At 48.2% G+C, this 27,157-nt stretch overlaps 1 pseudogene and 3 gene segments (V, D, J or C); all 4 read left to right on the forward strand.

Moving 5' to 3' along the window:
* The first annotated feature begins 2,642 nt into the window (after nucleotides 1–2,642).
* On the forward strand, nucleotides 2,643–3,199 carry LOC118997224 (immunoglobulin lambda variable 7-46-like). The segment is given in 2 exon segments: nucleotides 2,643–2,706; nucleotides 2,793–3,199. Coding segments are annotated over 2 exon segments (456 nt in total).
* Nucleotides 3,200–8,153: 4,954 nt separating this feature from the next.
* On the forward strand, nucleotides 8,154–19,842 carry LOC118997225 (immunoglobulin lambda variable 1-40-like). The segment is given in 3 exon segments: nucleotides 8,154–8,265; nucleotides 8,378–8,680; nucleotides 19,757–19,842. Coding segments are annotated over 3 exon segments (447 nt in total).
* A 193-nt stretch (nucleotides 19,843–20,035) lies between these two features.
* Nucleotides 20,036–20,888, forward strand: LOC118997232 (immunoglobulin lambda variable 7-46-like). The segment is given in 2 exon segments: nucleotides 20,036–20,152; nucleotides 20,236–20,888. Coding segments are annotated over 2 exon segments (420 nt in total).
* A 4,442-nt stretch (nucleotides 20,889–25,330) lies between these two features.
* On the forward strand, nucleotides 25,331–25,874 carry LOC118997226 (immunoglobulin lambda variable 8-61-like; annotated as a pseudogene).
* Nucleotides 25,875–27,157: the final 1,283 nt, after the last annotated feature.

The following is a 27,157-nucleotide window of genomic DNA, read 5'->3' on the forward strand; positions in this document are numbered from 1 at the left end:
AGAGCTGCCCTGTTTACCTTGCTGGGGACCTGAGTCTTTGGTTGTGAAGTTGGGGGTAGAGGGGACCTTACAGAGGAAATATGGGTCTTAGGCCTAGATATCTCTTTGGGTCACAAGGTGGTGGGGGAGGCTCCACAGCAGCTGGGGAAATGCTGATCCTGCTGCAGGGCTCGTGGGAGAAGTTGGTGCATGGATCAGATGCTCTCACAGCTGCCACCATTCAGGATCGTGGGGCCATTGTGAGAGGGTTTCCTGAGCTCCCAGGCTCTGACTCTGCCCTCTTTCCTATCAGACGCAACTGAAGATTTTAAGAACTCCAGGGTGTGGGCCTGCTTGTGGGCCAGGAGGAGAAGGATGTCCCCATGGTGTTCCTGGGTCCTTGCCCCTGAGAATCTCTTGATGAGCCCAAGTCCACCATCCCTTCTCCTGCACAGGGAACAGTGAACCTACTGGTCCTCAGGGCTCCCAGGCAGGTGTCTGACCTTGCGACCTAGAGCAGAAGTCAGTGACCCTCAGGGGTTCAGCCTCTTCTCTGGCTCCTTGTTGTTGCTCACGACCTCCCTGCCCACCTTTGGGCTCCAGGTTAATCAGGAGTCTGATTATCACTGTCACAGGGTCAATACAACCTACAGCCACCAAGGGCTCCCATTGCCTGGGATGGGAAACATCTGCCCAGCTGTCCCCAGTGACCCATCACTGCCCTGTCCCTGAGTGTGACAAACACTCAAGTTTCATTTCGGCTGCCACTTGTACTAAAGATTAGGAGACTTCCTGTTCTTACCTGGGTGTATCTTTATGGGGTCAAAAAAAAAAACACCCTTCTTTTTCTTACTGTTTTTCCTGACACAAACAGAATTACCATGTGACCAATTTCAAAAACACTGCTCAGAGAGGCTTGTTAAAGTGACAAGGGAAGCAGAAGTGCAGCTTCTGTGACCTGTTTCCCCAGAGCCTGCTGCTCCCAGGAAAGTGTCCGAAGACCACGGGCTGGTAGGAGACACCGTGTTTGCTGTCAGTGCCGCCCTTGTGGTAAAGTTAGTGCTACAGTTGAAATGGGATTCTGCCAGGTTCTAGTATTTTTATTTCAAAATCCATTATCTGTATTAAAATAAAGTCTTCAAAACATAAAAATGCAGTTTATTTTCAACCCGCAATGACACTAACATTGAATGTGAAATCACACCTATTCAAAATGTGGCTTCTGTGTTCACTGTGGTTGTTGCCCAGCAAAATGAGAAATCGGTTCTGTTGAATCCCGGGTGTGTAATTACATCGTGTAAGTGTTTTATCAATATAGTTTTACACCTCCCAACTCAGGTTACTTTTTCGCTTAATTTTATCAAACAATGAGGAAATAACTGTTCTACAGCAAATTTTTAACAAAAAGGGGGAGGAAGGAATGGTTTCCAAAATATATCAGGAGGCCAAGTGTTCTCCACTCATAGAACCAGAAACAACAGTTGAAAGTGAACACCCACCCCGCATCTGTGATTCTGGTGGCCCAGCAGGAAGCTGATCATTCAACCCAGGGCCCTTAGCAGTGACTGAATGAGGGGGTACAAGGCAGTGCTAGTCTGCAGCCCTGCGCCCCCTGCTGGTGACCGAGGGATGAGTGTGAGAGGAGCCTTGAGTCCCCTGTGTTAGCAGCACTGAAGAAGGGGTGGGAGGCAGGGGAGTAGATCCACAGTTGCCCCCTTGCTCCCTGGTTGTCAGTGAGGACAAAAGATCACTGATAAAAGGAAGGGAAAACGGGACCCAGGCGCTCCTCCTGTGGTCTCCAAATGTCCAGATTCCAGTAAAAATACACCATTATATATTGAAAAAAGGAAAAATGAAAGGTCAAAGGTTGAATGAAAAATGAAAAATCTATTGATAGTAACACTGACTTGACTCAGAGGAGGAGAACTCTGACAGATATTATTTTGGCAATGATGCTAAATCCATGTGAATAGCAACAATGAGAGTTCTTGGGACAAATGGGAAAAGAGAAAAACTGAATTTAAGTAGGAGTCATCGGACAAACCAAATGGATAGTATATTGTAGAACTGAAAAACATAGAAAGTAAAAATGAAAAAAAGATACGTTTGGCAGGGAATCAAGACTATGTCAACTTTCTCTCCTGCATCTCTCCTTCCTCTCTCTCTTCCTTCTTTTCCCTCTCTCTCTCTTTCCCTTCATCCTTCCTTCCTCCCACCTCACCATCCTTCCCTCCTTCCCTCCTTCCTTCCTTCCTTCCTTCCTTCCTTCCTTCCACTCTCTCTGGCCACCATTACTTCAACAGTTCCCACCACCATGAATGTTCCCTGGAGGAGGTCACCAGGGGGCGCTGTGGGTCTTCTCAGAGGAGCATGGCTGAAACCAACTCAAATGGTTCTAATGGAAAGGGCCCTGTGCCCACATTCATGGCCTGAGTTAGAACTGACTGACAGCAGGTGCTTCCCCTCAAGGGACAGACTGAAAGTTCACACAACCATTGCATTCTGCTCACAGAAAACCTAAGAACTGTCCCGAGACCCAGAATTGGATGGTGTTGTGTGATCACATTTGCATAATGCCCCACCAAACACACCCCTCACCCAGGGAGCAGAGGAGGAGATAAAGGGACACCCAGAGAGCAGTCCCAGCCTGAGGTCAGGGCATTTGGAACGTGCCCACCATGGCCTGGACTCCTCTCCTCCTGCTCCCCCTCCTCACCCTCTGCCCAGGTCTGTGGATGCTTCAGAGACCAGCCTTTGGAGGGATCCCTCTGCCTTTCCTCTTCATTCCTGACATGTGTCCTTTTTCATTTCAGGGTCCAGGTCCCAGGCTGTGGTGACTCAGGAGCCCTCACTGACTGTGTCCCCAGGAGGGACAGTCACTCTCACCTGTGCCTCCAGCACTGGAGCCGTCACCAGCAGTAACTATCCATACTGGATCCAGCAGAAATCTGGCCAAGTTCCCACCACACTGATTTATAATACAAACAATAAACTCTCCTGGACCCCTGTCCGGTTCTCAGGCTCCATCGTCGGGGGCAAAGCTGCCCTGACCCTGTCTGGGGCCCAGCCTGAGGATGAGGCTGACTACTACTGTGTTCTGTGGTACAGTGGCCCTCACCACACTGACACATGCAGGGCGGAAGTGAGACAAAAACCCAGGGCTCAGTGCACCTTCTACTGCTCCCATCCCCCCATCTCCTGCTCACAGAGGCTGGTCTAGTGAGTGTGAGCTCACAAGGCTTGTTCTCCATGGCCCTGGGGGTGCAACCTGATCCATCTTTCTAAGCCACCACTTGATTTAACCCACCAGGTTCTCTTTAAAAGAAGAGCAAATGTCATCAACAATTTCATAGGTAATGGACAGGACAGCAAAGGAAAGGTCATTCCCATGAGGACACATGTGCACACACACAGTCAGGTCTGATTGTGGCTTGGCTGACATTTGACAACCAGGACACACGTCATAATCTGACGTAAAGAAGCAGAGGGAGCAGAGCTGCTAGGAAATGGAGCTGGAGCCGCTGTCCCAGACGAGGCTCCTTGTTCCTTATCCTTCTCCAGCCTTTGTGGGGCTTGAGGGCAGGAATGCCTAAACTTTGTTCTGGGTCAAAGAAACTGCCTGTTCCAGACAACTGTTTGCAATGCTAATAACGGGAGAGCAGACAGCCAGACTACAGGGCTCAAAATTTGAGACGTTGTTTAGAACTGGCTCCCCTGTGCTTATTTAAAGAATAACTTCACCTATTTTTATGCTAGAAATTTATTTGTTGGCTCATTATCACCAACTGAAATACTTCTCTTCCATTCATGAAATTAATTCCCCCCCCATATCTCTTGAAAATCACTGCCTTCACCCCATAACTTGACACAGGGTGGCTTTCTGCAGGAATGAACATATGCCTCAGTCCTACTATTACATCTTATCTCAAATAAATGCTTGTCAGCTCTCACATTCGCTTTTAATTGTCAGTTTAACATTAGTGATATTATACAGCTATGATTTATGAAGAGAAATGCCAGAGTGAAACATAATAAAAACATAACCCACATCTAGAGAAGGACATGTGTTTGGAGCATATGAACATATGGAACTAATTTCTGGTACCCCTACCAAGTAGAGATCTTGACCAGGTGCTAAGTAAGTGGGCGGGGCATCGAGGATGTTAAGTGGAAGAAGAGGACAGTGAGCAGCCTTATAGCTTAAGTCCAGCTGTACCAACTGAACTGGTGGTTCCTGACAAGCATGGTATCTTATAATCACACCTCCCTCAGGAAAACAGGCCAATTGGATTCCTAGACTGGGAAGTTCTCCTGGGACTTATGTCTGAAGTTAGAGAATCTAAACAGAGCCAGCGATGACACCAGGGGATGCAGGTGTGCCCTGCTCTGAGGTCTTTCAGAATTGCTCCTACCTTGCTGGACGGCCAAGGGGCACCCCCCAGTAGGTCTAAGCTGACAGCATTTCTGGACGTGCAGTAGGGTGAAGGGTTGCTCGTGTCTCCTGTAAATACAGCGGTAGGAAGGGGGGTGGGTAGTCTGATCAGCATTTACCTCAAAAGGGGCCTGATGTAAGTTTCAGTTTAGCCACCTGGGTCCACGTGTGCTCATTCACAGGCTACAGACGGGAGATGGGAGGAAGGAGATGGGATCTAGTGCAGAGTTGACCCAAATACCTTGAATGAGATACTAAAGATTTCCCCTTAGTTATTGTAGAGAGGGTATGTATGAGAGATTTATCATCAGGGAGGGGCCCTACCACATGTGAAATATAAATGGTAAATATGCAAAAAATACAATAAAGTGAGGACCAATTCTAAAAGCAGACAGGGGAACCTGAGTGGTTCTGGAGAGTGTAGAGGGAATGAACCTGTAGCCACCGGGAGTGGGACAGGGAGGTGTGGGGACTGGGGACATACTATGTGCAGAGCATTGAGAAGGACATTGCCTTCGAATTTGAGAGGCATGTGTATCTCTGCAGTCAGAAATGAGCCACAGGTGGGACCTCCATCGTGGAGTGAGGGACTGTACTGTGACTATACACAGTGGATCAGAATCACAGTATTGGGGAGTATGGCATAGACATGAGGATACAGTCAGTGCCTTGCTGAGCTGCAGGGACCAGCTGGACTCTAAGGCCTTTAGGGAACATAGAGGTGTGTGTCCTGCCAACACCAGGGGGCGCTGTGGGACTTTGCTGTGGTCCCTGTACAGCTGCTTTGGGAGGAGTTTCAGCTTTCCTGCTGCTCAGTCCTGTTTCTGTCCCCTGAGTCTGTACCAGGATGTGCTAATGACTCCTTGAGCTCTGACATCTGCACACAGCAGAGTGTTCTCTTTCTCCTGAGATCACCCTTGAGGAACTTCGGGATTCCCATGCACAGGAGGGAGCCTGTTCCTTTAAGGCCCTGACTGTCAGGCTCAAAACCTTTAGCAGTACCCAGTTTAATAACAAAAGTCTGCATTATTTAAAGGTTTTTAAGAACATTTCAGTTTATTGGCATCTAGAGCCTATGAGGCCACCCTCAGTGTCATCAATTATCAAAAACACAAGGAAATTTCAAGAAAGCTCTGTTTTTTCTTCAAGGTCAACATTGGAGGCATTTTCACACAAGTTGGTTATGACTCAGTGTGGAATGAGGCCATTACATTGAAAAGGAGAAACAATATACACAAAGGAGATATTTACAGTAAAGGTGTAGTTTTCAATCTTTAGAATGAACATAATTTTAAGATTAGACTGAAAAAGGGTACAGGGAAGAACATCATAAATACATAATATAGGCAAAAGAGGAAAGAAAGAAGTATCCGAATGGCACTGAAGGGGACCCGAGGGGCTGGAATGGAAAGCAGGAGGACACTTTCTCTCTGGCAGTGTTGAGTGTAATGACAGAGAGGGACACAACCCGCCAGTACCTGGGCAGTGGGTGTGGGACTCAAACAGCAGTGTCTCCAACACACACCAACAACGTGATGTCATCGAATAAGTGTAAAACCCGTAGACTTTCTGTCAGTGAGAACCAGCAAGTGCAGTGAAGGTTTTGGGCCTTGAACTTGGATTAAGAAGTTTTTAATACATGGAATGGCATCGCACAAGCAGAAGAAGCAAGAGGACATGTCAAGGAAACCTGAACTACCTGGCAACATAAACACGGTGAATGCATCCTGCATGTAGCCGCCTGGAAGTCGTTGGTTATCCAGAGACAGTAATGTCTTAGTTCCCAACCCCATGGAGGAACCCACTCATCCTCCTGTTCTGGGTAGTGACATCCCAAAGGTCCCAGTGCCAAATCAGGTCGCCCTGCAAGAGTGTGGGGTGTGGTCCAGGGGCTGGTGGGCCCTAGATCAGAGACCAGCAGGGGACACTGTGGGGCTCATCCTGCCAAGACAAGATTAGGAAAAAGCCAAGGGAAATGGGATCAAAATGAGCCCGACTAAAGCAATTAATATCCAGCTCTCATTCAAATATACAGGGGACCGGTGTTAGTTACTTACTCAATTTATAACATAATGAAGATACCAGGCTATTGGGAACTGCCCTGCCCGATTTCAGAAGTTCTAATCCCTGGAGGCTAAGGCTGAGTAAAGGATCTTGGGACCATAAGCTTATTCCCCGTAAGCTTTTGTCACGTTGGGACCATTAAGGAGACAAAACTTATCTCCCCGGCAGGGGCACCGCCTCTGCCCCCTTTCATATCACCCTCCTTGGCCCTCCGGGGATGACTGGTTAGCCATTGATGGGTAAGATTCCTCAAAAGAGGGAAGACCTAAGACAGGTATGGTCAGGAAGGGGCCCTCAGGGAAGGGCTTGGGGGTATAGAAAAAGGGGGTGATGGACCCTCATCCCTTGGCTTTGACATAGCCTGAGTCCTTTTTCTAGAGTCTGCAAGGAGTTCCCTGGTATCTTGCCTGTGAGGGTCTGAAACAATGCCAGAGATGGGTGTAGCCCTGTGCTGGAAAGGGCTAGTTCCTCCAGTAGATCAGGACTAAGAAAGAATGCCTAAAATGCTATGAAACCTACTTTGCTAATACCCTCAATTTAAATGATAAGGGCCCAAGTATAGAAGGAGTTTCCCCAAAGGTTTTGGCCCATTAGCTGTCTGACCCTGACTCAAAATAAGCCCTCCTAGTTCTTTGAATATTATCTATGGCTTAATCATTACTGCCTGACAATGATTGATGAACTTTACGTAGATGTGCTGTATTTCTGTGCAAATAAACCCAATAAAAGCTCATTGAGGAACAAGTTCCTGGTCCTTCTCCTTTGAGAGATGGGTTGCCTTTCCTCCCCAAGCAGATGATGCCTCGGTAGGCTTATTCTCATTCACAGCTGAGGGGAGGACTCAGGCAAAGCCCCCCACACAAGATAATAGGTAAAAATTATCAAAATTATTGTATAAAAATATACTTATTTTGGTATATTAAAATATACCAAAATTATATGTATAAAAATTATACATATATAATTGGTCAAAATTATATGTATAAAAATATACTTATTGTCTGATGAAAAAAGGAAAGACATTTAAAGAATGTATATATTTTGTCCCTTGGAGAAATAGTGATTCATTACTAACAAGGAAGGAATCATAGTAAAAAATAAAAGAGTCTTGAAAATAGGTCTTACCCCACCATGGAACAGTCACTGGGCCTGATCTCGCTCCAGGGGAGATGACAGGAGTGAAAGCAGCGCGGTGGGGACCACGGACCAGCTGAGGAACACGTGGACCAACTCACCATGAGGAGTTTGAGTAGGACATGAAAGTGTCCTGGAGTGACAGGGACTCCCCCATAAGGGGGCACCGGAACCACCCCGAAGAGAGCAGGTCAATGAATAGGGCTGTGGGGAGGCAGGGTTTGTCTGTGATGGGCCTCAGCCTGCAAGTCACACAATGGTGTGTCTGGGTCTGGGCACCAGGGGGCACTCAGGGGCTGTTCCTGAAGGTCTGGGGTAATCGGAATTGGGACATGTGACTTGGCACTGCCTTGTTCCCTCTGCTCAGGGCAGACAGCTGTGACTTTGCCACGCCCTGGGCCACAACCAGGCTTACCCCTACCCTCCCTGAAAGCCCCAGGCACAGGTACCTGCTAGAGGGCCCAAGGATGGATCAGAAATTGGGAGGATCTTATTTGCATGAGTGGGCCCTCCCTTTTCCAGAGTATTAAGAGGGGAAGGGAGAGGTTTGGGGGAGGCTCTGCTTCAGCTCTAGGGTCACAGAAGGCAGGACTCAGGGATGGACTCCACCATGGTCTGGTCCCCTCTCCTGCTCACCCTCCTGTCTCACTGCACAGGTGACTGGATAAGGGGACAGGGGAAGAGACCTGGGGAGAACACTTGGGGGTCTTCTTCCTGCTCCTGTCTCTGGACCCAGAATCACCATCTCTGTGTGTTTCCCTCCTCCAGGGTCCTGGGCCCAGGCTGTGCTGACTCAGCCACCCTCAGTGTCTGGGAACCCAGGACAGAGGGTCACCATCTCCTGCACTGGAAGCAGCTCCAACATCGGGGATGGTTACAGTGTGTACTGGTACCAACAGTTCCCAGGAAAACCCCCTAAAACCATCATCTATAGTACTAGCAGCAGACCCTCGGGGGTCCCGGACCGGTTTTCTGGCTCCAGGTCTGGCAGCGTCGGCACCCTGACCATCACTGGGCTCCAGGCTGAGGATGAGGCTGACTATTATTGCCATTCTTATGACAAGAGTCTCAGTGCTCCCACAGTGCTGCAGGGCCGTGGGGAAGTGAGACAAAAACCTGCTGTCCCCTGCAGTGTGCTTCCCTGGTGCAGTCCCCGCTGTTCTGAGAAGATACCTGCTTTCTCAGTTTGGTTGGCCTGAACTCAGGTCTGAGACCCACCACAGGGGACTGTGACAGGAACATCTATCTGTCCATACTTGGAACACTGCCTCTGAGGCCTGTCAGTGGCAGCAACACAGTGTGGAGTTTTCTCAAATGAGGGGAAGTTCCTGTGTGTCAGGGAAAGGCTGTGCTGGGAACATAGTCTGTGATGGGTCAGGAAGAACCAGGGACACGGAACCCGGCTGAGTCTGTGCAAGTGCATGTCAGGAAGTCCCGGTGTGTATGCTGTCACCAACATGTCCCCACTCAGCCTCTGCTGTCCCCATCACTTTGGTGGCTTCCACCCTGTGTGGCCCACGATCCATTTTCAGGATCAGCTCTGGCAGCTCAGACTCCTGGACCCTCACTGGGCTGAGAGCTGAGGACAAGGCTGCCTCTCACAGCCACCCTGTGCCAGCGGCCTCCGTGCTCACACAGAGCTGCAGCCTGTGGGGCCTGAGACCAGGAGAAGCTCGTTCTCATCTGCTGGAAGGGGACGTCCAAGCATCTGCCACTCAGGACATCTGTGGCTTCTGCTTCTGGTGCTGCCACCCTGGGCCAGGGTCCTCCAGGGCAGCCCCTGGGGAGTGGATGTGCCTCCTCCCCCTGCTGCCCTCACAGCACCTCACTGCAGCCCGTTCCTAGACAGCAGGTCTCCAGCAGAACAGGAAGTCAGCTCCCCATCAGCTGGGGACACAGAGTGGCTCTGCACTGAAGCCCAGGGGCTGAAATGCGGTACAATCTGTCCTCATTTCAGACCCAAACTCTGGGAGGGCATCGTGAGCCTCTATCATTGAACACTGACCTCTTTCCTGCATGTTCCAGAGCTGCCACCCTCTCACTGGCCCTCACTGTGATCCCCTGTCCCCGTAGCTCCCAAGGGGAGGCCTCTGTCTTGGCTACACTGGCCCCTCAGCTCCTCAGACTGTGGCCGACCTTTGGGGCTGGGAATGACTCCATGCCTGTTCCCATCAGTGCTATGATCCAACCATGGATGCATTCTTGTATAATTGAATTTTTCATACTTCCCGTGTGATGCTGAATGACGATGCAGGTGAGGCCACATTGGCCAGTTCCCGATCTGTGTGGGACTGTCCACCTCCCGCCTCAGTAGCTGAGAGCTGAGTGTGGACTCAGTGATCTCTGTGAGGAGGGAGTGTGAGTGCCCACACTGCAAATGTGCCTGCAGTTTACACTGTGTTTTCATGAGAAATTTATTAATACTTTGTTCGAAGGCTTCTTGTGAATCTATTGAGGCGTTCTGACTTTACTCTTTGGTCTGTTAATATGACATGCTCTGTGAAGGATCGATCAATTGAAATGTAAGATGGATATTGTAATCAATCAAATGAGATAATGGTGTGTCCACTTACTGGCCCGATGTTGGATCTGCATTAATATTTATTTTAGAACATTTGGGTCAATATGTCATGTTATTGTCTGTAATTTACCCTTTTCTGCATTTTTTCTGTTTGGTGCAGGTATCACTGTTAGACATGCCTTCTCAGAGCCACGAAAGCTTCCACTTTTCCAGGGTTTGGGAAAATGTCTATGTAACAAACACTTTTGAATGATCCAGTTCTAAGGTATTTTGTGTTGGTTGCAAATGTATCTATATCTTAAAATTTTTTGTGCAGAACACTTCCATTGTAATACGTTCTGTATTTTCTAAGGAAAATAAACTTTTCACTCAATTGTTGAAACTGATTTTTATCTTCGTGGGAAAATATATATGGTATCTCTTTTAATATATTTTTCATTTTCATGTTATCCTCATTTCATTTAAATTTTCTACATTATCAATTTTTACTAAAAGTTAGTAGATGTTCTAATCTGCCATTTGAAAGTGAATTCCATGTGCCACTTACAGCTACTGCTGGTGATGTCTCCTTCATCTACACTTGAGTTTATTATGATGTGGAGATGTTGTTTCTTATGTGTCTTTTCCATTTTCTTTGTACATGGGAGAATTCTCAATTTCTTACTCTTGATTGTTTTTCTCTTTATCATATGGTAAATAGTCTGCCATTGTTTTAACAAATAAGTATGACGAGACTTAAAAAATCTACAAACTAATGGAATCTCACTGTAGCCTTAATCTGAGAGCTTTTTCTCCACTCACTCTCATGTCAACCTGAAGGTCAGTGACACTCAGACGACCCCCTACAGTGAAGTCTTATGGTTCAGGGACTCCACTGGGGACCCAAGGAGGACCCCTGCCCCATTCAGGGTCACAATAGAGACAGCATCAGGGATAGCCTGAGCAATACCACTGTTGGACATGAAATATAATACTGACAGTGACCCTCAGAGATGGAAGCTGAGAGGGAAAATGTGAAGAAACCATCTCTGTGTGGACAGAAATGTAAAGACCCTGTCATCCATCAGTTCCCAGAGCCTCCTAAGCTGCAAAGACCACAGTGGGTACCATGAGATTCATCCTCTATTTTAGTCCTTGCCTGTATGAAGGGGCTGAGAAAATTCTAGAAAGAGTTGGTCTTTGTGAGATGGGACTTGGATATTTCGGACCCTAGCAGAATTACGTTGTTGTTGCCATCTTCTTGCCCCCTGCCTCTGGGATGCAGCTTACAACAAGGCCCCATCTGCTAAATGCAGAATCTTCTACTCTGAAGGCTCTGTTCTAGCAGCCGGTGGTTCCTTCCTCCTGTTAGTCTTCATCAATGAGAAAGGCCCATCTAGACATCTGCCTGGGGCCTGTGTGTTATCCACACAGTGTTCACTGTACTGCAGCCCTGCATCACTGAAGCAGCAGAACTACCTCCTGTGGGGTCATCCCCTTTCATAAAACGCACACACCGTACCAGTCCAGGATAAAGGGCCTCTGAGACCGCAGGCTCTGTCTCCTTGGGAACCTCCAACACAGGATCGTCCTCCCTCAAGTGACCAAACTGCTTTGGATTCTCCTTGGAGGACACAGTGTTTTGTTCAAACAGCAGTGAGAGGATTCATGATCTTTGTAAGCAGGGAGCACCTGCCTGAGATAAACTGGAAAGATCCCTCTGGGTGTCTGGAGGAGGGAGGGCCTCAGGGAACTGGGTTTCCTGGTCGTAAGTAACCGTTACTGAAAGGCCCGTGGGTGCAGAAGTGTGGGGACCGTGGCCCCGTTAGCACAGTGAAGCAGAGCTGCAAACGGGGCCCAGAAGGAAGGGGGACTCTCTGCACTGCACTGCGCAGACACGCAGCAGGTCTGCAAACGCAGCGCAATCTCGTACTTAGCTGGTTAATAAACTGACTCAGCAAGTAAGAAAGTACAGGAAATTTTTGTTTGAAATATAAGCAACTTTTAAGACGCCTTAGACAAAATTTTGATAAGAAACATGTGACACAGATAAAGAGAACATTGCAAACTTAAGCATATGAAGTCAATTTCTAAAACAAAGAGGCATTTTATATTCTTCACTGGGGAAGTCCGGAAAAGCCATTACGTTTTACTTTTTACTAAATTAAATCAGATCTCTATAAAAACTGTACATGCATCCCATGAATTAAAATGTTTGCTGCCTGGCTCTCCTTTGAACACATCACTGAACGTTTTCCTGGGAAACTACTTTTCTATGCCATTTCCTGGAGCAGCCCCTGTGAGCCCTTCAAACTGGATCAGCTGTCCATCATCTGGAACGTTGGACAGGAAGCTCACTGTGCATGTGCTGGGCCACATCTTCACCGGGGGTGAAACCAAATTCCCCGTATCCTGAGGGCACCTCTGCAATGACAGTGATCAAGAGCTGAGCTAGAGGCCTTGGAAGCCTCCCAGGCCTTCCATGGGGCTCCTCCTACCCATTTTACTCTCAGCTTCCACATCAGCTAAGCCCTGTGTCTCCCCATACCTGTACCCCTGGGACAGGAGGTTCACCTCCAGGGTGAACTGCAGTCAGAGGGTGCCCCACACTCCACATCCTGCCAGCCTGGAACTGGGGTGTGAACGTGACCAAAGCGCCAGGCTCTGGTCCCCCTCAGGCTGCATTTGTGGTGGATGGGTGTAGGCCTGGCCCACGTGGACTCCTCACCCTCCACACACAGAACACAGAGGGGACAGAGGGCTGCCCAGGTGGAATCCGAGTGCTGGTCTAGCTGGAACTGGACCCCCTGAGCCTCTCTGGGTCATCTTTGAGTCCCTTGGGAAAGGACCAGAGGCGTCCTGGCTGACAACCATTACAAAGCATAAGGACGCTGTCATTGTGTGATTTCCTGAGGCCGGTGCCTCCCACACTGGGGACAAAGCAAGTGAACGTGTTGTTTCTGGAGCATCTGCAACCCAGTGAGCTGAGGAGACGCTCCTCTAGAGTGTGGCTGCCCGGTCACCAGGGTCCCAAGTTCAGTTTTGCTCCATCACCAGGAAGTGAGATTCCCTGCTTCAGTTCCCCACCTGTGCTTGCTCCTAGAATAAAAGTTCCCCAAGGGTCCCACTGGGCTACTGACTGCTCACCCAGCTCCCATGCTACACACAGCTCCACCACCACTGTCCACACACTGATTCACTGACACACCCACCCCCAGCCCTGGTCGGGGGTCTCATCTGGGTGCAGCTGGGGCCTCAGCTTTGAGGAGGCAGACCTGGTGTCAGGCTCCTCCTTCTCACCAGTGAGGGGATCCTAAACCAGTTATATCTTCTCAAGACACCTTAGTCTCCCAGTCTGTGACTGGAACCCATCTGGCATCTACCTCCTATTCTGTCCTCAGGTGTGTGGCGCTATAAATACCTGAGGTGCCTGTCACCTCGTGGCCGGATCCATGGAACTCAGGCACAGACTTTGCAGTAGGAGGGACACAGAGGGACACACAGACAGCTGGCGGAAAACAGAACTCAATGCAAATAGACTGGGTCTGCTCTGGATCAAGGGGAACTCACTGCTCCTCCTCCCTGCGTCCCAGGCCCCAGGAAGGTTGAAGAGACCTGAAATTGCAACCTCATCCCTCAGGTGGGCAACCTTCCAGGGCTACCAGTGTGGACAGACTGAGGGCCAAGTGCTTCATGGGGTCTGTGTGTTGTGAGCACCAGGATGGCTTTCAGGGCCTACCCTCCTGTTCTCTCACCCCTTGTGTCCCCTCTCCTTTGAGACTAGATGGACTTTGGGACTGTTTTCCAGCAACAGAGTAGGACAAAGTGATGTGGGGTCATTTGGTGTAGTTATGGGAAGCCTGACTTCCACAGGTCCACTCTCTCCTGTGCTCATTCACTCTCTCCTTCTGTATCTGTCTCTCCTCGTACAAGTCCATCTCTGCATTCTCTGTCTGTTTATNCATTGAACACTGACCTCTTTCCAGCATGTTCCAGAGCTGCCACCCTCTCATTGGCCCTCACTGTGATCCCCTGTCCCTGTAGCTCCCAGGGGGAGGCCTCTGTCTTGGCTACACTGGCCCCTCAGCTCCTCTGACTGTGGCCGACCTTTGGGGCTGGGAATGACCCCATGCCTGTTCCCATCAGTGCTATGATCCAACCATGGATTCCTTCTTGTATAATTGAATTTTTCATACTTGCCGTGTGATGCTGAATGACAATGCAGGTGAGGCCACATTGGCCAGTTCCCGATCTGTGTGGGACTGTCCACCTCCCAACTCAGTAGCTGAAAGCTGAGTGTGGACTCAGTGATCTCTGTGAGGAGGGAGTGTGAGTGCCCGCACTGCAAACGTGCCTGCAGTTTACACTGTGTTTTCATGAGAAATTTATTTATACTTTGTTCGAAGGCTTCTTGTGAATCTATTGAGGCATTCTGACTTTACTCTTTGGTCTGTTAATATGACGTGCTCTGTGAAAGGATCGATCAATTGAAATGTAAGATGGATATTGTAATCAATCAAATGAGATAATGGTGCGTCCACTTACTGGCCCCATGTTGGATCTGCATTAATATTTTTTTAGAACATTTGGATCAATATATCATGTTATTGTCTGTAATTTACCCTTTTCTGCATTTTTTCTGTTTGGTGCAGGTATCACTGTTAGACATGCCTTCTCAGAGCCAGGAAAGCTTCCATTTTTCCAGGGTTTGGAAAAATGTCTATGTAACAAACACTTTTGAATGATCCAGTTCTAAGGTATTTTGTGTTGGTTGCAAAAGTATCTATATCTTAAAATTTTTTGTGCAGAACACTTCCATTGTAATACGTTCTGTATTTTCTAAGGAAAATAAACTTTTTACTCAATTGTTGAAACTGATTTTTATCTTCGTGGGAAAATATATATGGTATCTATTTTAATATATTTTTCATTTTCATGTTATCCTCATTTCATTTAAATTTTCTACATTATCAATTTTTACTAAAAGTTAGTAGATGTTCTAATCTGCCATTTGAAAGTGAATTCCATGTGCCACTTACAGCTACTGCTGGTGATGTCTCCTTCATCTACACTTGAGTTTATTATGATGGGGAGATGTTGTTTCTTATGTGTCTTTTCCATTTTCTTTGTACATGGGAGAATTCTCAATTTCTTACTCTTGATTGTTTTTCTCTTTATCATATGGTAAATAGTCTGCCAATGTTTTAACAAATAAGTATGACGAGACTTAAAAAATCTACAAACTAATGGAATCTCACTGTAGCCTAAATCTGAGAGCTTTTTCTCCACTCACTCTCATGTCAACCTGAAGGTCAGTGACACTCAGATGACCCCTACAGTGAAGTCTTAGGGTTCAGGGACTCCACTGGGGCCCCAAGGAGGACCCCTGCCCCATTCAGGGTCACAATAGAGACAGCATCAGGGACAGCCTGAGCAATACCACTGTGGGACATGAAATATAATACTGACAGTGACCCTCAGAGATGGAAGCTGAGAGGGAAAATATGAAGAAACCATCTCTGTGTGGACAGAAATGTAAAGACCTTGTCATCCATCAGTTCCCAGAGCCTCCTAAGCTGCAAAGACCACAGTGGGTACCATGAGGTTCATCCTCTATTTTAGTCCTTGCCTGTATGAAGGGGCTGAGAAAATTCTAGAAAGAGTTGGTCTTTGTGAGATGGGACTTGGATATTTCGGACCCTAGCAGAATTACGTTGTTGTTGCCATCTTCTTGTGTCCTGCCTCTGGGATGCAGCTTATAACAAGGCCCCATCTGCTAAATGCAGAATCTTCTACTCTGAAGGCTCTGTTCTAGCAGTCGGAGGTTCCTTCCTCCTGAGCTAGTCTTCATCAATGAGAAAGCCCCATCTTGACATCTGCCTGGGGCCTGTGTGTTATCCACACACTGTTCACTGTACTGCAGCCCTGCATCACTGCAGCAGCATAACTACCTCCTGTGGGGTCAACCCCCTTCATAAAACCCACACACAATACCAGTCCAGGATAAAGGGCCTCTGAGACCGCAGGTTCTGTCTCCTTGGGAACCTCCAACACGGGATCGTCCTCCTTCAAGTGACCAAACTGCTTTGGATTCTCCTTGGAGGAGACAGTGTTTTGTTCAAACAGCAGCGAGAGGATTCATGATCTTTGTAAGCAGGGAGCACCTGCCTGAGATAAACGGGAAAGATCCCCCTGGGTGTCTGGAGGAGGGAGGGCCTCAGGGAACTGGGTTTCCTGGCTGTAAGTAACAGTTACTGAAAGGCCCCTGGGTCCACAAGTGTGGGGGCCGCAGCCCCGTTAGCACAGTGAAGCAGAGCTGCAAACGGGGCCCAGAAGGAAGGGGGACTCTCTGCACTGCACTGCGCAGACAGGCAGCACGTCTGCAAATGCAGCGCAATCTCCTACTTAGCTGGTTACTAAACTGACTCAGCAAGTAAGAAAGTAGAGGAAATTTTTGTTTGAAATATAAGCAACTTTTAGGACGTCTTAGACAAAATTTTGTCAAGAAACATGTGACACAGATAAAGAGAACATTGCAAACTTAAGCATATGAAGTCAATTTCTAAAACAAAGAGGCATTTTACATTCTTCACTGGGGAAGTCCGGAAAAGCCATTACATTTTACTTTTTACTAAATTAAATCAGATCTCTATAAAAACTGTACATGCATCCCATGAATTAAAATGTTTGCTGCGTTGTTCTCTTTTGAACAAGTCACTGAGTGTTTTACTGGGAAACTATTTTTCTATGACATTTCCCCAAGCAGCTCCTTTGAGCCCTTCACATGGGATCAGCTGTCCGTCATCTGTAACATTGGACAGGAAGCTCACTGTGCATGTGCTGGGCCACATCTTCACCAGGGGTGAAACCAAATTCCCCGTATCCTGAGGGCACCTCTGCAATGACAGTGATCAAGAGCTGAGCTGGAGGCCTTGAAAGCCTCCCAGGTCTTCCACGGGGCTCCTCCTACCCATTTTACTCTCAGCTCCCACATCAGCTAAGCCCTATGTCTCCCCATAACTGTACCTCTGGGACAGGAGGTTCACCGCCAGGGTGAACTGCAGTCAGAGGGTGCCCCACACTGCACATCCTGCCAGCCTGGAACTGGGGTGTGAACGTGACCAAAGCGCCAGGCTCTGGTCCCCCTCAGGCTGCATTTGTGGTGGATGGGTGTAGGCCTGGCCCAGGAGAACTCCTCACCCTCCACACACAGAACACAAAGGGGACAGAGGGCTGCCCAGGTGGAAGCCAAGTGGTGGTCTAGCTGGAACTGGACCCCCTGAGCCTCTCTGGGTCATCTTTGAGTCCCTTGGGAAAGGATCAGAGGCACCCAGGCTGACAACCATTGCAAAGCATAAGGACACTGTCATTGCGTGATTTCCTGAGGCCGGTGCCTCCCACACTGGGGACAAAGCAAGTGAACGTGTTGTTTCTGGAGCATCTGCAACCCAGTGAGCTGAGGAGATGGTCCTGTAGAGTGTGGCTGGCCAGTCACCAGGGTCCCAAGTTCAGTTTTGCTCCGTCACCAGGAAGTGAGATCCCTGCTTCAGTTCCCCACCTGTGCTTGCTCCTAGAATAAAAGTTCCCCAAGGGTCCCCACTGGGCTACTGACTGCTCACCCAGCTCCCATGCCACACACAGATCCACCATCACTGTCCACACACTGATTCACTGACAAACCCACCCCCAGTCCTTGGGGGGGGGGGGCACCTGAGTGCAGCCAGGGCCTCAGCTTTGAGGAGGCAGACCTTGTGTCAGGCTCCTCCTTCTCACCAGTGAGGGGACCCTAAACCAGTTATATCTTCTCAAGACGCCTTAGTCTCCCAGTCTGTGACTGGAACCCATCTGGCATCTACCTCCTATTGTGTCCTCAGGTGTGTGGCGCTATAAATACCTGAGGTGTCTGTCACCTCGTGGCCAGATCCATGGAACTCAGGCACAGACTTTGCAGTAGGAGGGACACAGAGGGACACACAGACAGCTGGCGGAAAACAGAACTCAATGCAAATAGACTGGGTCTGCTCTGGATCAAGGGGAACTCACTGCTCCTCCTGCCTGCGTCCCAGGCCCCAGGAAGGTTGAAGAGACCTGAAATTGCAACCTCGTCCCTCAGGTGGGCAACTTTTCCAGGGCTCCCAGTGTGGACAGACTGAGGGCCAAGTGCTTCATGGGGTCTGTGTGTTGTGAGCACCAGGATGGCTTTCAGGGCCTCCCCTCCTGTTCTCTCACCCCTTGTGTCCCCTCTCCTTTGAGACAAGATAGACTTTGGGACTGTTTTCCAGCAACAGAGTAGGACAAAGTGATGTGGGGTCATTTGGTGTAGTTATGGGAAGCCTGACTTCCACAGGTCCACTCTCTCCTGTGCTCATTCACTCTCTCCTTCTGTCTCTGTCTCTCCTCGTACATGTCCATCTCTGCATTCTCTGTCTGTTTATCTCATGGTTCTGTTAGCATCAGTAACCAGCTGTTAATAAGGGAAGGGAGCGAATGGAATCAGACATTGCTGAACCTAGTGGGCTGTGGAGAGCAATCAGACACTGGGCCTGCTTTGTTAGAAAGCCACAGCTTCACTCCTCTCCCAGGTGACTTTAAATCCCCAATGGGCAGGAGGGATTGCTACTGGTCATCACCCAGGGCGGAAAGAAACAGGTGAAGAAATTCCTCTGCTGGGCACATGCCCGGTAGAGGCCAAGATGGTGTGGGGTGCGGTTCACTTTTACCTTGTGGCAGAGTCAGTAGGAACTAAGACAAAGGAGTGTCCTGCCTGGGAAAAGGATTGGATTGGATATGAGACTCAGAACTCCCCAGAGATCCAGGAAATGGATTGGTTAGGGGGAGGATCTGTGCCAGCCCAGGAAAGATTGGGGAGTTGATGGGTTAGTTTGAAAACGTGCCTGGTTCTTTCCAAACTCAAGATGATGTAACACATTTTGTTATGTATAATGCGCACTTTTTTGCTTAAATTTTTGAGCAAAAAATAAGGGTGCCCATTATACATGGGTATAATAACATACCACAGGTATAATATTTGGTATAATAATCCTACCCATAATGCACATTGTGGGTGCACTTATACAAGGCAAATACGGTAGTCTCCATTTAACACAGAACCTCTCTCTCTCTGTCTCTGCCTCTCTTTCCCAGTAACATGTTCTCACTCATTTTCATAGCAGCCATGTGGCCCCAGCAGCACTTGCCTGTCAAGTGTCTGTATCATAGCAATGAGTAGACTGACCCACTTTCCATTTCAAAATCATTGAGAGGTGGAAATCACGTGACATAGATTTTAAGTGACAATCACAAAACTACCCTGACAAAAAATATGGTCACTGTTTAAACAAGTGAAAAGAGAGTTAACCTCAGAAATGAAGTATGGATTATAAATTCAAACAGAAGGAAAATTACCGAAATAAAAATGCCACTCAATGATTAAAAACCCCACTAGATGGGCTGAAAAACAGACTAACAGTTACACTGAATTCCAGGAACTGGGGAGAAGAAGAACCAACATTATTCACAAAGACGGAAGAGCAATGAGCCTGGTGATACCTGGACAACAAAGTGGGACGTTCAAAGATTACAACACATTTGAAAGTAATGGGATATATGCCCTAGGTAATTCTCATTATCCCTATGATCACCACCAGGTGGTGCTGTGGATCCACTTGAGGTGAACAAGGCCTGCAGGAAATTCAGATTTAATGAGCCTGAAGGCAACAGCTCACTGGCTTGAGGTATATTTTACAGCAGGTGCTTCCTCCCAGAGACCAACTCAGAGCCCACAGGCAGGCAGCCATTGACTTCCGATGGTAGAGCTGGCCCTGGGTGAGGATGCAGGACAGTGAGGGTGGGGGAAATAAAGAGCTGAGATTTGCATCAAGCAGGACCCAAACACAAACCCTCTCGCTCCAGGGAGCTGAGGGAGATAAAAGAGACACCAGAGTGTCCAATGTCAGCTGTGTGGCCAGAGTGTCCTGGACACATTTGCACCATGACCGGGAGTCCTCTCCTGCTCCTCCTGCTCCTCCTCACTCTCTGCCCAGGTTCGTGGACATTTCAGAGACCAGCTTTGGAAGGGACCTTCTGCCTTCCTTTCTCATTCCTGATGTGTCTGTTTTCATTTCAGGGTCCAGCTCTCAGGCTGTGGTGACTCAGGAGCCCTTCCTGACAGTGACCCCAGGAGGGACAATCACTCTCACCTGCGGCCACAACACGGGAGCAGTCACCAATGATCACTACCCATCCTGGTTCCAGCAGAAGTCTGGACAAGTCCCCACAACACTGATTTATGACATAGACAAGAAAAACAGGTGGACCCCAGCCCGGTTCTCTGGCTCCATTATTGGGGGCAAAGGGGCCCTGACCCTCTCCGGGGCCCAGCTCGAGGACGAGGCCGAGTACTACTGCTGGATGGTGTACAGCGGTGCTCGGCACAGTGACAGATTCAGATGAGGAACTGGGACGTAAACCTACCCTGGCCCAGCCTGGTCTAAGAACAATCTCAGGGTTTGAGGCTCCCATGATCCTATGCTTCAGCGCTCTAGACAGTCCCGATGGGACAGAGGGGACAGGAGGGACTCTTTAATGATGTGTATGCCTTGTAGCACTAAAGAGGAGGAAATCACAGTGAATGACGTAGGAGAAGCTTTTCCAGATAAACCAGAGCCCAGGTATTTACAATACTTAGGAACGCAGAGAACTTGAGCAGACCGAAGTCAAACACATTTTCACCACAAAGATATGTCCAAACTATGAATTTTGTCAGCTAAGAAAAAAGGGATGGAATCATCATTTTGTAAATGACTATAGTGTATTTTACACCACATGGAATTTTTAATCAGTGCAATGTTATTAAAGAAAATGTAGGAAATATAGATATTACCAAGCTTTTGAGAAAGCTCACTTCTTATCACTTGTCCACTTTTTAGAATTTAGGTAGATTCAGTCATTTTTGCAATTGTTTCTGGAATTTTCATCATAATACATGGTTATAACTGTATCATTAGTTTAATGAAATCATTTTAAATACAATCATAAGCTATTTAATGTTTCTGGAACTGTATACCAAAATATACTGGAATGGCCACATAATATTATTCTTAATGTAAGACCTACGGTAATTGAATAGGATTTAAAATATTATAATTCACACAACTTAAGGCTATTTATCACTTTCTGTGCATAAATCTTTTCTAATACAGTAAATGTGTCAAATTCAACTTTAAGTTTAATTTAGGGGACCCTAGACCTTGCATAAACATGAAAACTAATATGAGACTTTCATTAATGAAACCAGGCTTATCCAGCATAAAAAAGGATGAGTGGCTCACCCTGTTGTAGTTGAACTTGACTCCATGTGATTCAATTCATTTTGTATTTCCAGAACCTATGCCTAAGAATGCTCCAGTCACCGTGGCCTGGTGGCTCAGTTGGTAGGAGCACTGTCCTGTGCACCAAAATGTCGGGGGTTCTATTCCTGGTCATGGCATATACTTAAGTTTGGGGTTTAAGCCCAATCGGACACAATGGGATGGGGCAACCAATGGGTATTTCTCTCTCACACTGAGGTTTCTCTCTCTCTCTTTCTCTCTCTCTTTCTCTCTCTCTCTCTCTCTCTTTCTCTCTTCCTCCTCTCTCTCTGGGATCAGTGTGCATATGCTTGGGTGAGGATAAGGAAAAAGAAAAACCCTGCTGAGCTCTCAAAAATGAACTTTATCTGGGCTAATACAGATTAGAAAAAAACAGGCCTTAAGAGTTTTCCAGGTCACACATGAAGAAGGAAACTCTGAGGACTCACAAACACACACACACACACACACACACGCACACACACAGTGGACAACAGTAGGCTTGCAGGTGTGAGCATGCAAAACACACTTTAGTCTTGTATTACTATTTATTATCTATTGTATTATGCATTCACATTACTACTGTAAGCCTACTTTTACTCACCACTGTACGTTTGTATTTCCAGAATAAATTCAAGAGTAAATGAGAACACACAGAGTAATCAACAACAAAAGACCTTTTGTGTCAGACAATGTTCTACCCTGATGGCAAAGACACAGATCAAAAGCTAAGGCACGTGCAGTGTGGGATGGTGAACCTAACAGGCACCCTTACAACAGCTACAGCAACCAAATGTATCCACCAGAGAGAGTCAGCCAAGTCGAATTAATACCAGACATGAACTAACAGTGTTCTCTGGGGAACCTTAACCCTGGAGCTTGTCACAAGGTGGTTATGTATTGCTAACGAACTCAGGGGCAAGGAAGAAGCAAACTCAATGACCTTTAATATCTGGTAACCTTGTACTTCATGGTGCTGTATGGAGGTCATTAGTGACCTAGAAAAATTAACATCGCGGCCCCAAACTACACTCAGCCAAACTGATCATTCTACTGACCTGAGTGGTGACATCAGAAAGACCCAACTGCAAACATCAGATCCTTCCCAGGAGAGCTGGGGCTGTGAAATGAGCTGGATGATGTGCGTTCTCAGACCTGTAGGGGGCGCTGGTGGATTGGGCCTGATTGCTCAGGGCTCTGGGCCAGGCAGGATGGGAAAGACCCTACTGGCTCTTGCACACTTGGGCAGAAAGTGTCCTCACTGAAGTGTGACTGTCCTGCACCTGATCCCCAAAACCACATGAGCACTCAGCTCTGACTCACACACTTGCCTTATATTCACCCTCCTACTTTCATGAATTCAATTGTCCAGGCCTGATTCACAGATAGATAAACAATCACAAACACAAAAATATGTTTGCACAATTAAACATGACCTACAGTGCTCCTTGTACACAGGACAGGAGATGCCTCAGGAGGGATTTGCTCAATGCCAACGATTAGGCCTCAGCCAACAGAGTTCCTGGGCTTCCCCCAAATGGTCCAGATTCCTCCCTTCCCCTCCTCACTCACTGAACACAGAGTTTTGTCCTGAGGAAAGCGGAGGAGTGAAAGGTGTGGGCATTAGCACCACCTTCTGCTTCTGTCATCTGGCACAGGTGGTCGTCATGTATAGTTCCGGCATCTTCTAACCCTCCTTCCTGCACCCGAGGTCAGAGGCTGTTGGCTCTCCCTTCCACCACGCCTAAGTTTTTGTTTAATCATGTTTAAATATATATGTTGAAATGAGGTCGAGCAGCCTAAGTTAATTATCTCATTGTAGCGAATCAGAGGACCCTGACCCAACAGAACTGTATCAAATTGGAAAATTAGAAGCCAATCTCATTTCAAACCATAACTGATATTTGCACACATGACGCAGCATGTGAGCAAGAAGAATCCATGTCAGATGCACAAACCTTGTCTTGTCCAACAGGAAGGATTTGGGCTGAGGTCAGGGTGTGTGTGCAGTCTCTGGATGATGACGAACCTGTAATGTGGGGGAGAGCAGACGTGGAGAGGCCCAGGTGAGCCTGCAGCAGGGCATCTCAGAGGCGAAAGCACCACCCAGAGAAAGCTCCTCCCTGAGTCAGGCTGTGTCCCTCAGGACCAACAGGGGGCGCTGCTCTGTCTCTTTTTCCTGTGTGTCAGGGTGTCCTGGGGCTCTAGTTGTGTCTCCAAAATCAAGGCTTTCACTATTTCCTAATTCTACAGGTATTGTTCAGGTTCAAAATCCCTCCCAGGTAAGTCACACGGCAAACCTCTATGTGACCCTTGGGGCCTAGAGGAGCCTGAGACATCCATACCAGTGACACTTCAGGGACCCTGCTCCTAATGCGACCACAGCTTGTTCCTGATGGAAAACATAGTCAGGGAGTTAGGCCTTGTCTGACGTCAGGTCTGCTGTNAGGCGAAAGCACCACCCAGAGAAAGCTCCTCCCTGAGTCAGGCTGTGTCCCTCAGGACCAACAGGGGGTGCTGCTCTGTCTCTTTTTCCTGTGTGTCAGGGTGTCCTGGGGCCCTAGTTTTGTCTCTAAAATCAAGGCTTTCACCATTTCCTAATTCTACAGGTATTGTTCAGGTTCAAAATCCCTCCCAGGTAAGTCACATGGCAAACCTCTATGTGACCCTTGGGGCCTAGAGGAGCCTGAGACATCCATACCAGTGACACTTCAGGGACCCTGCTCCTAATGCGACCACAGCTTGTTCCTGATGGAAAACATAGTCAGGGAGTTAGGCCTTGTCTGACGTCAGGTCTGCTGTTTCCGTGTTACTGCTTTGTTATTTCTCCTTTTTCTTTATTTTATACTGACTCATGGAAACTGGTGTTGTTTGTGCTTCAGCTTTCTAATCCTTTTTCTTCTGTGTCCATACTTTCCCCTCATCTCAAAATTTGGTACGTATAAAATGACCTAATTTTACACACTAGCAGATATGTATAATATTTTAATAAACAGAAAATACACTAGCAATTCCAAAATGGATGCCAAGATGCAGTTTTATCTCACACGCTGAGGAAAACCCATCAGGTCTCCCTGCTCCATCCCCTGACTCCCAACTTCTTCTCCCCTCTCCCTGCTCCCTGGGCTCCCCAGCAGGACATGAAGGGAAAGGTAGATTTAAATCCTCTATCACGTGCACTCCGACGGGCTCACACACAGCGTTCCCGTCTCTGATAACCACACACAGCCTCCTACTTTGCTGTAGCTGATGCCTCAGAAATCTCACATCTTCGTGGTGGCACCGTGACCTCCCTTCTCAAACCTGTGGGTACTTTGAAGGGACACACAGTTACGGCTTCTTATAGTAAAGGAGACCTGCTGTCCCGAGGCCAGTAGTGAGGCTGTCCGTGGGCACCCCAAAGCCTGGGCCTCCGGGTGCGACTGGGGACAGGTTGTAAGATTTTGTCCCTGGGAGAACCCTGTCCCTTTGCATGCCACACATGGGACTGAGACTTCCCAGGCATCTCACTTGTGGAGGGAGGGGTGACTGCTACAGTCCTCTAGAGAAGACAAGCGGGGAATTGTCTTCTCTGGGGGAAGGGATGTACACAGGGTGGAGGAACTGGATCTCTGGGGCCAAGAGGGGAGCCCCCCCACCTCATGGCTCAGCCCTTGGCCAATCCCCCCGGAGCACAGAGTCAGGAATGAGGCCACTGGAATCGTGGTGAGGCTGATTAGGAGGAAGAGGGTCTGCCTGAGGTACCAGCATCTGCCTATTTCAAGATGACCCTCAGGGGACATGAGGGTGACACAGGAATAGGATGAGAGAAAGTTGATTTGCATGACACACCTTCTCCTAATGGTTCTAGGAGACATGAAAAGGCCCCAAGGACACCACCCTCCAGCCCAAGAGCCTGAGGAGGCATCTTCCTGTGAGCATCCCCACCATGGCCTGGACAGTGCTTCTGTTTGGGCTCCTGGCTTATAGCTCAGGTTGGAGGAAGGGGCTCTGTCTTTTATGGGTGGAGGGCAAATAAAAGCCAGATCTGAGGTTCACCTTTTTCTCCTATCACCATTCCTGTCTCTCTGCTGTTGGTTTTAGGTGTGGATTCTCAGACTGTAGTGACCCAGGAGCCTTCACTGTCAGTGTCTCCAGGAGGGACAGTCACAATCACCTGTGGCCTTAGCTCTGGGTCAGTCACTACTGGTAACTACCCTAACTGGTTCCAGCAAATCCAGGCAAGGCCCCCCGCATGCTCATCTATGACACAAACAACCGCCTCTCAGGGGTCCCTGAGCGCTTCTCCAGGTCCATCTCTGGGAACAAAGCCGCCCTCACCATCACAGGGGCCCAGCCTGAGGACGAGGCCGACTATTACTGTTCTATAGATTATGGCAGTGGGAGCAGCTTCAGTTGGTCACTGTGGCTCAGATGACGAGGAAGTGAGACAGAAACCCCTGGGCCCAGCGGTTATGACTCTGAGCCCCATTGAAGCTTCTATGGAGGCCTCTGTAAGGTGGGCTCCTCTGCATGAGAATGTCTGTGGAAGGGGAAGGAGCAGCACAGTCATGAGTGAGAGCACAGGGCCTTCCCGGATCACTCATGCTGGAGGGGTGACAAATCTCGACTAATTGTCTCCACAGTGTTGACGTAAATCTTAACAAAATTAATATTTTTAAGAAAAAAATCACAGTTTTTCCCCACTGTTGTGTCTTCTTTTATATTCACACAAAACCCTTCACTCCTGACATTTCTGGGCATGAAATGTGTGGGAGATTTTTCTTCGCAACAACAATTCTCTGTGACATCAGCTGGATGTCCCACCACACAACTCAGCTCTCACACAACTGCCTGGAGACTCTGTCAGTTCCACAGTGACGGCTTCTCCCATGGGACTACTCGCACTTCAGGTGACAATCACAAGCATGATGTCCTTTGGTTTTGTTTCTGGCCTTTGGTATAACTCCAAGGCTCCCGGGTCCCTCCCGTGGTTTCAATTAGTTTGCTGCCTCCACCTAAGCTCTTCTCCCTCCTCAAGGAAATGGGTGGCATGTCTGAAAATTCCAGGCTTCAAATTGTGCCTCTGTCTATGAGTGAGCAGGCCTCCCCCAGGAACCCACCCAGAGTCACCTCATTAGAACAAAAGGAACACACCTGTCACCCAGGAAATTTCAAGGTCAGAGGGCTGAGACCAATGTCCCCAATGAAGCCTGATGGGGGGACACCGCAGGACACTGGGCAGTTTGCATTTGCAGGTGGGGCCAAATGAGGATGATCACCCATCTGGATTCAGAACTTGGGAAGCTTGGACCAGATGAGCTTTTCTTGCTTGTCTCGGAGACACTGTGTTGGCAGCAACTGACATGAATCATGTAGTGATGAGCTTGTGTCCAGTATCACAGAGTTCTGCCCCCTTAGTAATGCTGGGAGACACTGGGTAGAGAGTAGATTTGAGCTCTTTATTGCTCTGAATGATTAGAAACACCTTTAGGGTTTTAAATTTATTAAGATGGTGACAAAACACTCTCCTGCCTGCCTCAGTTCTCCCAGCTGGAGCAGTGAATGGTTCAGGGGATCCCAGGGGTACGTGGGGGTGAAGTAGGTGTAGCAGATCTTGACCAAAACCTCAACACCACCCTCAGAGTGGCTTTTCACTGGTTGCCACTCTGAGTGACATACACATTGAAAGGGTAGTCAGTGATTTAAAAAACATGACCT

The sequence above is a fragment of the Sturnira hondurensis genome, unplaced genomic scaffold (genome assembly GCF_014824575.4).
Source record: "Sturnira hondurensis isolate 20B ecotype Veracruz unplaced genomic scaffold, ASM1482457v3 Scaffold0012754, whole genome shotgun sequence".
Lineage (NCBI taxonomy): Eukaryota > Metazoa > Chordata > Mammalia > Chiroptera > Phyllostomidae > Sturnira > Sturnira hondurensis.